Raw genomic sequence first — 14,850 nt, 5'->3', positions numbered from 1 at the left:
TGATGGCTCAATTGCAAACAATTTCTGGAGGTCATCATGTCTTAATTAAAGACACTATAATAGGCTATGGTTGAATGTCACCCTGTGACATGCAGATTATGACCGCAAGAAAATGCGCAGATTGCTCAGGGTTACATCACCAGCTAAGCACAATTTGGTAAATAATGTGCAAAAGTGTAACTGCCAAGCAAGTAACAGGATTTTAATGATCTGGTGACACAATACTTGTCTGTGGAGTTTGTGCGGATTTCATCTCACGATGAAAACTCAGACGGCACGCTTATTGTGCCTCCGGCCGCGACGGCTGCATGTAACAACTTCAGTTTATTTAGACGTTTATGCAAAACAGGACTGCGTGGAGGGTAAAAACAATGCAGGCTTTATAACTGGTAGTGCTGGAAAACAGCGCAGCCCCTGCCAGCAAAACTTATCACCTTTCTGGCAGTTTCCGGGGTCAGCAGGACACGGACTGAAGCACAGACGTGATTGAGCGGCCCGATTTAGAGCACACACCAGAGCAGAGATGCTGATCTCTCAATGGCATTTTAGGACACAGCGGATTGATAGGAGTCGTAGGATCACACCTGCCCTCCAAAACAGCACTTTAAACTGCCTGTCAGGAAAACCTGAAATGTTGTGAATGCTGGCTTTCTTGTTATTTGCGATGTCCATTAATCTGTGCTGGAAGAGAGCCTAAATGTACCATAAGTGTGATGGCTGTACCGATTAAACCACGACGAGTGGTGGAGCCCCTCCCCCAAAGCATCACGGGATAACTGCCACATATACACTTACCTAAAGGATTATTAGGAACACCTGTTCAATGTCTCATTAATGCAATTATCTAATCAACCAATCACATGCCAGTTGCTTCAATGCATTTAGGGGTGTGGTCCTGGTCAAGACAATCTCCTGAACTCCAAACTGAATGTCAGAATGGGAATGAAAGGTGATTTAAGCAATTTTGAGCGTGGCATGGTTGTTGGTGCCAGACGGGCCGGTCTGAGTATTTCACAATCTGCTCAGTTACTGGGATTTTCACGCACAACCATTTCAAGGGTTTACAAAGAATGGTGTGCAAAGGGAAAAACATCCAGTATGCGGCAGTCCTGTGGGCGAAAATGCCTTGTTGATGCTAGAGGTCAGAGGAGAATGGGCCGACTGATTCAAGCTGGTAGAAGAGCAACTTTGACTGAAATAACCACTCGTTACAACCGAGGTATGCAGCAAAGCATTTGTGAAGCCACAACACGCACAACCTTGAGGCGGATGGGCTACAACAGCAGAAGACCCCACCGGGTACCACTCATCTCCACTACAAATAGGAAAAAGAGGCTACAATTTGCACGAGCTCAACAAAACTGGACAGTTGAAGACTGGAAAAATGTTGCCTGGTCTGATGAGTCTCGATTTCTGTTGAGACATTCAAATAGTAGAGTCAGAATTTGGCGTAAACAGAATGAGAGCATGGATCCATCATGCCTTGTTACCACTGTGCAGGCTGGTGGTGGTGGTGTAATGGTGTGGGGGATGTTTTCTTGGCACACTTTAGGCCCCTTAGTGCCAATTGGGCATCGTTTAAATGCCACGGCCTACCTGAGCATTGTTTCTGACCATGTCCATCCCTTTATGACCACCATGTACCCATCCTCTGATGGCTACTTCCAGCAAGATAATGCACCATGTCACAAAGCTCGAATCATTTCAAATTGGTTTCTTGAACATGACAATGAGTTCACTGTACTAAAATGGCCCCCACAGTCACCAGATCTCAACCCAATAGAGCATTTTTGGGATGTGGTGGAACGGGAGCTTCGTGCCCTGGATGTGCATCCCACGAATCTCCATCAACTGCAAGATGCTATCCTATCAATATGGGCCAACATTTCTAAAGAATGCTTTCAGCACCTTGTTGAATCAATGCCACGTAGAATTAAGGCAGTTCTGAAGGCGAAAAGGGGTCAAACACCATATTAGTATGATGTTCCTAATAATCCTTTAGGTGAGTGTATGAGAAATAATGCAATAAGAACAACTGCCCAATCATTCATCTATCCATCCATCTTCCAACCGCTTATACTGGTCAGGGTGGCCGGGGGCCTGGAGCCCATCCCAGGCAGTACAGGGTATAAGGCAGGTACACCCTGGACGAGGCCATTACCGGCTTAACATATTACACAGAATTTCAACTCCTAAAATTGAATTATGATTTATATATACTATGAATATACTTATATTAGATGGTTCTAGATGTCTTCTGGATAACAGAATAATGTGATATTTCCAGGTTTTATCAAGGATATTATTACACTTAACCTTGCAATTATCATTTTCACATTCATTTCCAATGTAATTATTTTCTGTGTAAGAAACATAAACAATCCCCTCCCCATACCCTATACTGCCTGGAAAAGGCTCCAGCCCCCCTATAACCAGGAAGGATGGATGGATGGATGGATGGATGGCCAGCCATTATATTTGTTAGTTTATTTGCAATGGCAGTAAAAATAGCACCGCGACAAAACAATAAATATGCTTGTGGTAACTTTTCCACCAATTTGTTACAGGCAGCTGACATAAATACATTTAGCTCATTATCATTCACCAGCTAATCATCTACCTCAATGTCCTATTCATGAAAAAAAAAATCTTTTAAAAAATTATACTAAATCATTCAAAAAATGTACTCATCTCAGACCAACTGGACTACGCCTCTACCAAATAATGTACAGTTCACGCTGCTGCAGATCCAAGAATAGTTTATGCTAGAGTCATGTGACAGCTGGACAGAACAGTCATGTGATCATGAAGCTGGAGATGACATCAGAAATGTTTCCCAGGTAACACAACAATGCTACTGGCCAGAATATGCAACAACTCCTGCAGAATCTCCACCGTGAACCCCTGTCCATATCGCTGTTATTTTAAACATACACATAGTGTGCTGAGAATGGGGGTAATTTCCTCTTGGTGACATAGTGAGCAAATCACGCGCAGTCCTTCAGAGTCCCTCAGGCCATGATTTTCTATTTGATCACGAAGAACTCGACAATAACAACGCTGATGACATTCACATCACAGGGAGGCCGCAGTAATCACAGAGAGGTCGCGCAGATATGCAGAACTGGGCCGTCAGGGTAATTGGCTTAGAAGTTTGGGAAACTGGAGCAAGAGCGGCACTAATAATGGGGGGGGGGGATGATGTGAATGAAGGGTATGTATTCAGCCACAGCCATCCATCCATCCATTTATCCATCCATTTTCTATACCCGTTTACGCTATACAGGGTCACTGGGGTGCAGAGCCTATACCAGAAACTATGGGTGCAAGGCAGAGAATAATCCAGGGTGGGGCGCCGATCCATGACAGGGTTCAGTAGCAGCCATAAAATTTCACTTCACTGCATAACATTCAATGGATGTTTCCTTCAGACAGTCTAATTATATTTGCATTATTCTTTTCCCCCCAAAACAACCATTCTGGAAGTAATCATGTCCGGGTCGCCGCCGTGCCAACAGCAAATCCACACTGAACCAGTATTTTGTTAAAAATTCAGCGTGAAACAGACCTACCCCTTTTTTCACAAGTTACCTGTCATTCTCTCGCTTACAGTCATCACGTCCACCTACACAGAGATATGATTTTAAATGTCAGATTATCCCGTAATGCTATGCAGAATCCTCTGCCTCCTGTGATTAAGATCAAAGGAGCAAAATATACTGAAAGGATGGATTTCAAAATCTATAACAATTACTTGGAAGTAATTAAGAAAACAAACAAAGCTGCTTTGATAACGAGACAACACCAGGAATCATATTCTGCTTGACTACATCAGAAAATGCATCGCCCCAAAGGCATCCACTAAAATGCTTATTCATTTCAAATGTTTTTCTTCCTGAAATACAGCAGCTTCTGTATTGATAAATTGAACTGAATTAAGGAAATGTGATGTACTAAAAGGCGAGACCGTGGCAAATTTCCAAAGAAATACAATTACATTAAGTAAATAAATTCAATTACAAACAGGATGACATGAAATAAGTATCTCTGTAGATGTCATGTCTGTTATAAAACTATAAATTATAACAGTGGTGTTTCCTCTGGGGTCCCAATTAGAACCAAACATATAAACACATAACTTTCCACTAATGAAAATGACTTCAATTTAATAAGTCCATTTTCATTAATCTAATTATAGCTGCGGCGATTCAGAGCCACTCCAGGAAGCTGCGGGGTGTTTGCTTCGATGGAAACATGCATATACTCACATGCACAATGATTAAAGGCAATTCGGGGCAATCTTTTGCCCTAAACAGCATGTCTTAGTGCCGTGAGGGGAACATGGAGCACCAGTAAGCAAACCCAGGCAAATCCCGCAGGTGGCGTGAGCAACATCTATATCTGATTCCTCACTAAAGGATGTCAATTATGAAAGTTGCACGTATGGTTATCAGTACATTTAGGCTATATATGAAACGACAATAGAGATAATACAAACACTACATGTGAAAACAAAGTAGTTACCAATATATAAGATACAGAATATTGTCTTTAATGGATATTCAAATGATACTGTACAAGGTCTTTATTTTAAGCTATTTATTTTTTGGGGGTTTTAGATATCATTAGTTTATATAACAGGATAGCTCCTTAGTCAACGTAAGCCGCTTCCCTCAACATTCAAGATTCAAGAGATTTATTCGTCACATACAGTACAACATGCAGTGAAACGTGTCTCTGAGTCGCCCTTATTTGGCTGTGCAAGAATAGAAGAAAAAAGGTAAGAAGTAAAGTAGGAGTAAAAAAGAAAATTACAATATATAAATACAATCTATGAAATCAACTATATAATCCAAATATACAATCTAAAATATAGTGCAATGGCGAGGTTATTTGTGCAGTAAAGTAAACATGTGCAGTACATTTGAATTCCAGTACAAATAGCCGTTGTGTACAGAAGGACCAGAATTAGTTTGAATTGAGAAGCCTGGGGGGAAAAACTCTTCCTGAGTCTCTCTGTCCTGGACATTAGGCAATGGAACCGTATGCCTGACGTTTACATACAAAATCTCAGAGGAATTAACCTGGAAACCCTAAAGTCTTGATCCCAAAGACCATCACCCTCCTTATAATGAGGCATCGTATGTACAAAACCAGACACACGGTAATTAAGTCAGCTTTATTTGCACTGGCTGTTGTCTTCTAATACTCGGGAAAGATTAGCTTACAACGTAAAATAATGATACGACTCCCACAGTCCATGACGGCCGCTGTGGGAACAACAACTGCATTCCATGCAGAAGCAGAGGGGAGGAGAGATTTAACGTTTATAAAATTCAGCTTTTGCCCTTTACACCAGTTTCATACATATTGTTTACTCACATCTACTTCATCTCTTTTTCCATCTGACAATAAACTGATTTTTAATTAAAAGCCGCATGTCTAAATGCAGATATATGTACACCTAAAATAGATTCGTGAACAACATAATCACCTTCCTAGAATGCATTAATTTTGAAGTTAAATCTCACCGCGCAATTTGTGTGGTGTCTGGTGAAATGCTCGCATTTGCAAAGTGACTCGTGCAAACTTCCTCTACGCTGCAGAAGACAGGAAGATGCCATGTCCGTGTTTAAAACCAGAAATATAAACATCACACGTTACAATCTCACAATCCAAGTTTGCATTAGGCTCATTAGATTCCATTATTTGCATAAACTGCAAAGTGTAACAACTACATCCATTTGTCTTGGCAGAGAAATCTTGCAGCTCGACAAATAAGTATAGCTCAACGTATCTCGGCCCAGTCCTTAGGTACCCCCCGGGGGTGCGTGGTTCTGCTCTCTCTGGGGGTCACCGAAAACTTGGTTGAGCCGCACTAATGTAGCTGATATTTTACATAAAATAAAACCTAAGAGTCACTGCAGCTATTAAAATTACGATTCCTGAAAAATGAGGCCTGGCTTCCAATAAAATCCTTGGCACGCATCTGTCAGCGATGGTATATAAATACTGTGCTTATCGATTAACCCAGGACACTCTCTTACACCGTAAATATGTGCAACAGTCATTTTTTAATAATAAAAAGTTTCAGCCCATGCAGAAATGTGTTTCGATCCATTTTCTGACTCCGGGCGGCTCAGTTAATCCTAATGAGCAGGCAGACCCGCCACTCCCGAATTTACGGTATCAATTTTGCTGTTAACAAGCAAACAAGCACTGCTGTAGGATTGGGACAAGTACCTTTCACACAGATGAATTGCCTCATGTAGCAAGTTAATGAAAGTGGTCTTCAGCTGTATAATGCTGGGCTCACGCACGCTTCACTATTAGTTATCGTTTCATAGGTTCTGGGGAACACTGTGATGGTTAGGGTGACCACCTAGCTGTTTCATCCAGCTGTTTCACATTAACATCAGTGACACATGCATGATTACAGGAGACTGACCAATCAGCACACAACAAGAACTCTGTGCTTAAGTGAAATCCAGGTCTTTTTAATTGAAATGGTAATTTCCATACCCTGTGCTGCCTCATAGTCTCCCCTGACATGATTAGGTGCTCACCCTAACTATAGTTACCCAAAAAGACCAAAGATGCAGTTTACAGAACCTCAAGCCAATCAATCAATCAATCAATCAATCAATCAATCAATCAAATGCCAAACCCCACAGTCCCCCATATCAGAACTGTACTGTACAATGAATAAAAACATCACAGCTATTAAAATACAAATATTACTGTGCACCAAAAAGTATAATCCTGAATAAACTGTCGCAAAAGTCCATCTAAAAACGAGAATGATGTAAAAGTACGGGAGCAGCCTAAGGGAGACTGACAGGATTTATTTTTAATCAATATGCAGATTAAGTGTTATAGAGCATGAAAGTAATTTTATTTTTTGGGAGCTCCAGCGAGTTCAACTAATACAATAATGCATCAAAATTAAAACTGGCCAAGAATGAATTTAATGTCAGGTCCCTAAACCTACATTTCAATGAAAAGCCATGGGACAGGAACGAACAGGTTGTGAAAAAAGTGTAACCCTATACAAAGAAAACGACGGAGTATTTAATTTCCATTGAGGGGAGCTTTAAACCTCCAAGGACAGGTAGGTTTCCTCCATCCGCTGAATCACCACTATTCCCGATTCAGCTTAGGACAGGAGTTAGCAAACTGGCTAAAGCTAAGGCCTCAGTAAAGGCACCTGATTAACCTGATAGCGCTGGGCGGTAAGGTGGCGTCACACAGTATTTACCTATATAACTGTATTCTATATGCAGGCAAAAACTCAAAAAATAGTTTTAGGAAACAAAGAAGCAACAAAAAGTTTATGCGTATGTTTTTTAGCTTCTTGTTGGTGGTTGTTAAAAATCACAGAGTGATGACATGAACGATAGATAAAAAGCCAAGAGCTAAGAAAAAAAATTAGCTAAAAAACTTTAGTAAATAGAAAAAGATGAATATAATGGTGAAAGCAATCAGTATCTGCAGAAGTGTTGTTTACACATAGTTCATGCTACGTTTAAGCGAAGTAAGATACTGTAGTTTGCTGGAGGAAAAAAGAATATAATCACAGAGATACATTCTATAGCTTTAATACATATCTGTTATTTAACAGCAAATTAATAATAATTTTCAAAATGGAAGTATTTATCTTTTACGATCATCTGGTCAAGATTCTAACAGCACATTTGTTTTATACGTTTAATTTCACATTCAAGATTAATCAGATATTTGCTGAATAGTGTTAGTGCTTGAGCTTCCATTTTATGACAAAAAATGTGCTTCCTTCCTAGCTATACTGTCTGTATTATAAGTAACAAAAAAAAAAAAAAAACAAACGTTCTTTTATGAAGGACATAGCCATTGTACTTACCCTGCTTCACTGGGGGTTTCCTTTATTTCCACACCTAAAAATAACACCCGCCACATCAAAGAGCCAACGGCACCCAACTGCACTGCCTGGTGCAGAGCAGCAGATGAAGCTTTCTGAGCCGCAGCGTGCAGGTATTTTTACCTGCATTTTCAAAAGTTTTTCATTACATGCTGTTATGCGTTTAGCGCATATACCACAAACTCAAAGAATGAAACATATCGAATGGAATAGATTAAGTTCTATTTTGTCAGTAACATTTTTACTATAAATGAACAGAGAAATAGAAAGAATAGAAGCCTCAAATAGAAAAATAGAATGAAACAGAATAAAAAACAGAAGCCATCATAAGGCTTCCGAGTATCAGCACTCTGTACATGTGTTACATTTTTACCTTACGTATGTGTACAATACTGCTGTAAATCTGGAGTGAAATGCTGGGCCTTGTGGTATTACAGCTGCAGGTAAGCTTCTTAGGGACTGGCCATGTGGCAAGTTTTATCACTGGAATTATGGGAGCAGAATGAAACGAGCACTTATATACTTTCCAAGGGCCTGCAAATAAGAGACGACCATGTCCCTACAGTGCAGGCCAGATGTTTCAGGTGCAGCAGTGCACACAGATACATTTTCTGCTCACACCAAAAAAGAACACGGTGTCACGCCCGGCTCCGTACGATCCTTGTGTGTGCCACGCCCACCTCGTTACCTCGTGTTTTCTGCCTGATTGTTCTCACCTGTTGCTCGTTACCCTTAGCTTGTCATGTGTATTTAGTCCGAGTTCAGTCAGTCTTCCCCAGATTAGTCATTGTATTGTCATGTCTGCCGTTTTGATGTCTGCCCGTATCCAGTAATAAACCCCGTCTGTCCGTATTTACGGCTCCGTTCGCCTGCTTTCCGGCTCGCCTGCCCTGCAAACGTAACACAAGTCATGTTTTTTTTTCCCACTGACAGCAGACCATCAAGGGAAGGATCCACATAAAGCGCAGTCGAAAGGTGCTGGGGTCACATGCTGTGCTACATACCGTAATTGTCAGTCACGCTATTTTAAGGCAATCCGCCGTGTCACGGAGCTGGCATGGATTCTCAGGGCGACACAGGTACTGTATGTTTACTTTCAGGCTACCCTGTTTACCGATGTCACACATTACTTACGAACATTCGTCTGTATTAAACTTTACTTTCCTGAGTCACACACTCTGTCCTTTGTACCTGAGCTGTTGTAATGTGACACTGGGTGGTTATGTTGGGAACTGGCTCAGATACTATGCTACTGATAAATAAACCATCTAAAGAAAATAGGATGGTTGCAATAACAGCTGACGTTCATGTTAAGGTACTTAGCTACTGCTGAGAATAAAAACAAACAACCCAGTTCAATTATGGCGCGTTGTAGTTAATTTGATCAATTAATCTGGTGTCCAGAATTCTATGGCTTGTCAGTGCCACAGCTGCGACTGGAGTTAGTGCCACGCCTCTGCTTTACGTGTGTATAAAGTACGATATATGCTTTTTGGCCAAACATCATAACTTATTTACAATAGCAGATACTTTCACCAAGCTGACCTATTTCAGATTCTAGATACTAAAGAAAGTTATGGATACTGTCAATGGTCCAAAAGCACTTCCCTGTAAGGAAGTACATGCCTTTCAGATGACAAGTACAGATATATGTCCCGCTTGCTGCACCACACATCTCCGTGGGTCATTGCTACAGGAAGCTGATGACGCAGACATTGACATACCGACTTACTGCTAACAGAAACGACACTTAACTCTACGGATTTCCTCGGCCCCTTTAAAATCTCTTTCGCCTCTTATATTTCCCACGGGGCCCTTGTCTCCACACAGCCTTTACCATAAACCTTCCAATTCCGAATTCTCAGAAGCTTTACCACACTCTGCAGAAATCTTTTACTCCTGGATATTGTTACTGCAGACAATTCATCCAGAAGTGATGAAACAAAGACTCACAAACATGAAACCTGCCGGAGATTTAGGAAGTTAACATCAAAACGCAATATTCTACTGGTCCTATAACACAAAAACAGTTTAATGAGCCAAACTAATAAGGCATCATCAGGCAGTTTTGCTGTGAGGAGTAACAGTGTAAAGCACAGCTTACATTTACCTATTTAGCAGACATTTTTATCCAAAATGATGTACAACTGAGAAAGTAAAGTCAGTCCCTGGAGTAATTGGGGGCTAAGGGCCTCGCTCAGGGGCCCAATGGTGACAGCACCCTAGAGACCCAGGGATTTGAACCAGCGACCTTCCAGTCATGGGCACAGAGTCCTAACCCATTGATATCTGCATGCAGCATCCTGCATTCACTACCGTCAGAGTCAAATATCTGTAATTTGTAATTTGATATGGATCTCATCTCTATTCCGGCAGCTGCAAAAAGGAAGTTAAGCACAATGGCCTGAAATGGTGAATGAGACAATATTGGAAATATATACACTGAAGAATAGCATTGTTAAACCGAGTGCCAGTTTCACTATGGCTTATAATAAAATCATGAAATTGCATTTCAGATTATCCGAAACTGTCACATTCAAGAAGGTGATGCTGCAGTGAATTTTCTGCAAATCACTAAGAATTAACATTATTAGTTTATGATTTAAAACTATGAACTATTAAAGTATGACTAAGTTTGTCACTTAAAGAAAAATACTGTACACACCTCAGGACTACTCACCAGTGAGTAATATAAAAGGTAGTAAACATTAAACTCATATTTGATACATAGACTACATTTACCAAGCAGCTCCTGCATAATTTATATTAAAATAAATCAAAACTGCACTCCTGCCATTTTACTTGCAATTGCATGACAATTTTATTTTTATCAACAGAAAATAGCTTCAGATGAGCGGTGGGAATTTGGTTTGTTGCTCTACTTGTTATGAATGAAAAAACAAGTCACAAGAAGTACATTTTCACTGAAGTATGAATGTATTTGACGATTTGACATGTGGGTGATTGCTATTTAAACAAAATGCAAATGCATAAAAATTTACTGTGCATGACATACATTCCAGATTTTTTTTTTTTTTAGAAATTTGGTTAATTTGCTTATTTATTTGCTGCGTCATATCTAGTTTCCATTGCTTTATTGCTCGTTAAAATAAAGTGCCTGTAAATGTAGTTACAGGCAAACTGTACTACTTACAGCCCATAAGAGAAAGGAATCATCGTATCTCACTGGACGAGACACATTGTCCTCAGGAGAAAAAAAATACGATGAACTTTGACAGGGTGAATAAATCACGATGGATGTGAAAATGTCAGTGGAAGTGGGTTAGGAGAGGGGACTGCTATGGGGAGGGGGGGGGGGGGGTGGGGGTGAGGGAGGGACACACAACCATGCTGGTTTGCAACCAACCAGTTTTCAGAATCTATGGACCACTTTACTACACCTTTGCAGAAGTATCAAAAGACAAATTCCTCAGTGGAAGACCCAAAAGAAATATCAAACATCCCAGACATATGATCAATGAATCAAAGCAACAGATTGCATTGAGTGCCAAAAGCCCCCAGACAAACCAACCCCCCCCCCCCCCTTACCTCGTAGGACCAGACGCACTGCGTGCCCCCGAACCTCCGCACACAGCGTCCCACCTCCACGTCCTCGTGGGTGGTGTACATCTCCCGCAGACAGGCTCCGATGTGGGGTACCATCCTCCGCAGAACCTCCCTGCTGAAGATCATGCCCGGCCCCCCCATGCAGAAATTCTCCCCGGGTTCGAGGGCCAGCTTGCCCAGCTCCTCGGTGGTGCCCAGGCCCGTCTGGCCCAAGTAGAGCGGCTTTGTGCTGTTCAGCGACCGCAGGAAGCTTTCCAGTTTGTCCCCTGCAGACACACGGGAGGCAGAGAGGAGAGGAAGCTCACACACACGTCACATCATTCACACACTGCTTATCACATCACAATTTTTAGTATTTAAATAACTGAAGGATTTTGAACTGGAAATTCCAGAAGTTAATTGTGAAGTGAATGCATCAAAAATAAAGATATAGAACTACAATTTGGAACATATTTTGCACTTTTATAACTTAATCTGACAGTCTGAAATTAACAAAACGTTTATATAAAAACTCTTTTTTTTCCTTTTGAAATAATGTTGCCATTACTCATTTTTCCCACCATGCACTAAAAGCTGAAGCATTTCTTAAGTAAACTGCCAATTCTAAAAGCCATTTGAAAAGTCAATTAATGAAAAACAAAGATCTAGAACAAATTTTGCACATTTATAACTTCAGTTTACAGCCCAAAATTAACAAACTGTCAGAATTATACTTAGAAGCTCTTTTTTTCTTTTTCCTGAAATCACGTTTGTTTCTTTTCATTTTACCAAGCAATTAAGCAGATTAATATTATGATTAGCCATGTTCATAAAATGCTCTTGTATTAATTTGTGTATTATTAAGAATTTGTTCATTTGTTTGCCTTCTTTAGGACACAGCGAGGAGCGCTTGAACGGTACAAAGGCACAAACAATTTATCAGAATAATCACTGGGTCTGTCAGCCCTTTAGGGGAAATTCCTGAAGTCCTGAGAGCATCGCAGGGTGGATGGAGGTGTGAAGTTCTAAGTTTAACACGGTGACCCACTGTAAGTCAGACCATATAACGCCGTGCCATGTGACTTCCTCCGGTAACATCGGCAAAATCGGCTTTCTGTCACCCCTGACCTGATCCACCCACGATGCCGACATGGAGTTTCAATCGGGATCTTAGGTACTAGGCAACGGCACCCCCCTCAAAAACGTCGCTTTATGTACTAGGCTGACAGGCACATTTATCGAATATCTGTATGCCTATTGTATTCCTCTTCGATTATTATACACGTGAGAGCAAATAACATGCCTAGCATTCTTATTAATGATCTCTAACGATCTCAGTTTTTGATAACATAAAGAATTTTATTTAATTTAGAAATGTACTACTTCCAAGTCAGACTATGGATAAAAGTTACAGTATCCCCGTCTGTTTCATTGAGGTCGGATACCCACGGTCACAACTTAGGTACTCAAATATAAAACTGTACACCAAATGCTAGATACTTAAATATAGTGCTTGGGCAGTTAACAAATACTATGGCCGATTGACTGAATCGGGGCTTTAGTGGAAATTCGTGATAAAAACTTATCAAAAGTAACCTCTGTAAACCGTGAAAGACAAAAACAGATTAAGGTTTCGGTGCAGAGTCGTGAAGTTACCATATTAGGAATAATAGTTTTGTTGAAGATGCCTGGGATGGCTGATCGCTGAGTGCTAACGAGAGTGTGCGGCTGGGCGGGTGTCACGCCTGAGTATGGGAATGTCACCACCGGCCAAGTTACCTACACTTGTCAGACAACCGACAATACCCCCACCCCACATAAGACCGACTTCCGACATCGGAACGCCGTTAACCCCAAGCGAAAGCCAGCCATTCACCTCGGATATAGACATCGTCATCCGCCCGCATGAACCACTCGTACTTATCCAGGTAATGGTCGTGCATGTACTTCAGCATCATGAACGACTTCTTCTGCGGAGGGTAGGAATCGTCCACCCCCGGCAGGGACACCACGGGTAAGGAAACGGGCAGCGGCACCGTGTCTGATCTCTCGCTGGAGAAGAACTCCACCTTCCCTGGGATGGTTCTGGTCCACGTCCTATGGGCAGCCACGGCCCGTGAATCCAGGTACTTTTTGGCCGTCATGACACCGACGTATAGGAAATTCCTGGGCTGCGGGAAGGGATCTCCTCCATGCCCGCTGTCGTTGCTGGATCTGTGCATGCTCTCCCCCTCCTCCTCGCTCGCCTCCTGGCTGGACATAGGGCTCCTGTCCTTCTGCCACGCATTGCTGCTCGCCGTGCTCTCCTCCATATCCCGCACTTTACCCACGCTCCCGGCATTACCGTAGTAGGAGCACATATTAGATTTTCTCCTCTTGCCGCTGATTTCCAAGACCCGGGGAACAATGAGCCAAGACGCCGCAGTAAATCCAAGGAACACCCCGACAATAACGCTCATCCAGGGTCTTCTTGACCTCACAGCCATGGTTAAATAAATATACGTACAGGTTAAATATAATGCAAATGAAATGAAACACCCGATCTAATTTGCGTTGAAGGCTATTGCTTTGCTATATTGGACGATTATCATACATGTTTAGGTTTTGATCGAAGTACATTAGCTTGCTAAACAAGTAGTGTTACCTAAGGGTAATAATATTTCTCCTATTTGCATCCATGGATAACATCCCTTAAAATTAGTCCAGACAATGTAGCTATACATCCGACGGCAGTTCGGGTACAGTCTTAAAGGACTGCCATGTTGCACTTACAGGAAAAACATTGTGTCGGTTTTCTTTATTTGTAACTGTCCAACGCGACGGAAGAAGTTGCAGTGCGGTCCGGATTGAACGCGATGCCGAGACGCGACCTCATTACTTTCCATCGAGAAACATGATGCCTCCAACTGAGAAGCTGGAAAAAATTATATAAAAAGTTGCCGCTTACAAATTGTTGCCGATCGCAATCATTTTTTTTAAATCAGCCGAGATTGTTGCGTTTCCAGTTGTCTCATCGGTCCCGCATGAAGAAATTGTAGTTCTTAACAATTTTGTTCTGCAAATAAGCAGCTATTTTATCCGCGCCTGTCTCGCCATTTTGTGCACTAATTGACGTCAGAGTAAATAACTTTACATATTTTTTCTTTCTTCCCGGCCCTCTTCTCTAATTTTGCGCCGTTTCGGAACAGGCTTGCGGCACAGGGGTAAATATGCATCGCCGAGTGAAGTAGCTAACGGGATAGTCTCTGGGAGGCGAGGCTGACTGGGGGCGGAGCGACGGCCGGCAGCCGCACAGAGCCTCCTCTCCCCGGACTGACGCGGACCGAGGCGCTCCGAGGGGAGGCGCACGTTGCATCATTAAGTGCTACTTTGCTGGATCCGAAGCAGCGCTTTTCAACAGCTGATTT

The 14,850-nt window shown here is 41.8% G+C and overlaps 1 protein-coding gene across 1 annotated transcript in view; it reads right to left on the bottom strand.

The window, feature by feature from the left end:
- The window catches only part of chsy3 (chondroitin sulfate synthase 3), a 97,782-nt gene extending 83,022 nt beyond the window's left edge, over nucleotides 1-14,760 (bottom strand). The window contains exons 1-2 of the mRNA XM_023806814.2: nucleotides 13,320-14,760; nucleotides 11,447-11,730 (exon numbers count right to left, since the gene is read on the bottom strand). Of these exons, the coding sequence (XP_023662582.1) occupies nucleotides 11,447-11,730; nucleotides 13,320-13,929 (894 nt within the window). The 5' untranslated portion in view covers nucleotides 13,930-14,760. The remainder of the gene's footprint in view (nucleotides 1-11,446; nucleotides 11,731-13,319) is intronic.
- Between the last annotated feature and the right edge of the window lie 90 nt (nucleotides 14,761-14,850).

Source organism: Paramormyrops kingsleyae, chromosome 7 (assembly GCF_048594095.1).
Source record: "Paramormyrops kingsleyae isolate MSU_618 chromosome 7, PKINGS_0.4, whole genome shotgun sequence".
In the NCBI taxonomy this organism is placed as follows: domain Eukaryota; kingdom Metazoa; phylum Chordata; class Actinopteri; order Osteoglossiformes; family Mormyridae; genus Paramormyrops; species Paramormyrops kingsleyae.
The sequence above is the reverse complement of the archived record's forward strand: the minus strand, read 5'-3'. Positions and strand labels throughout refer to the sequence as shown.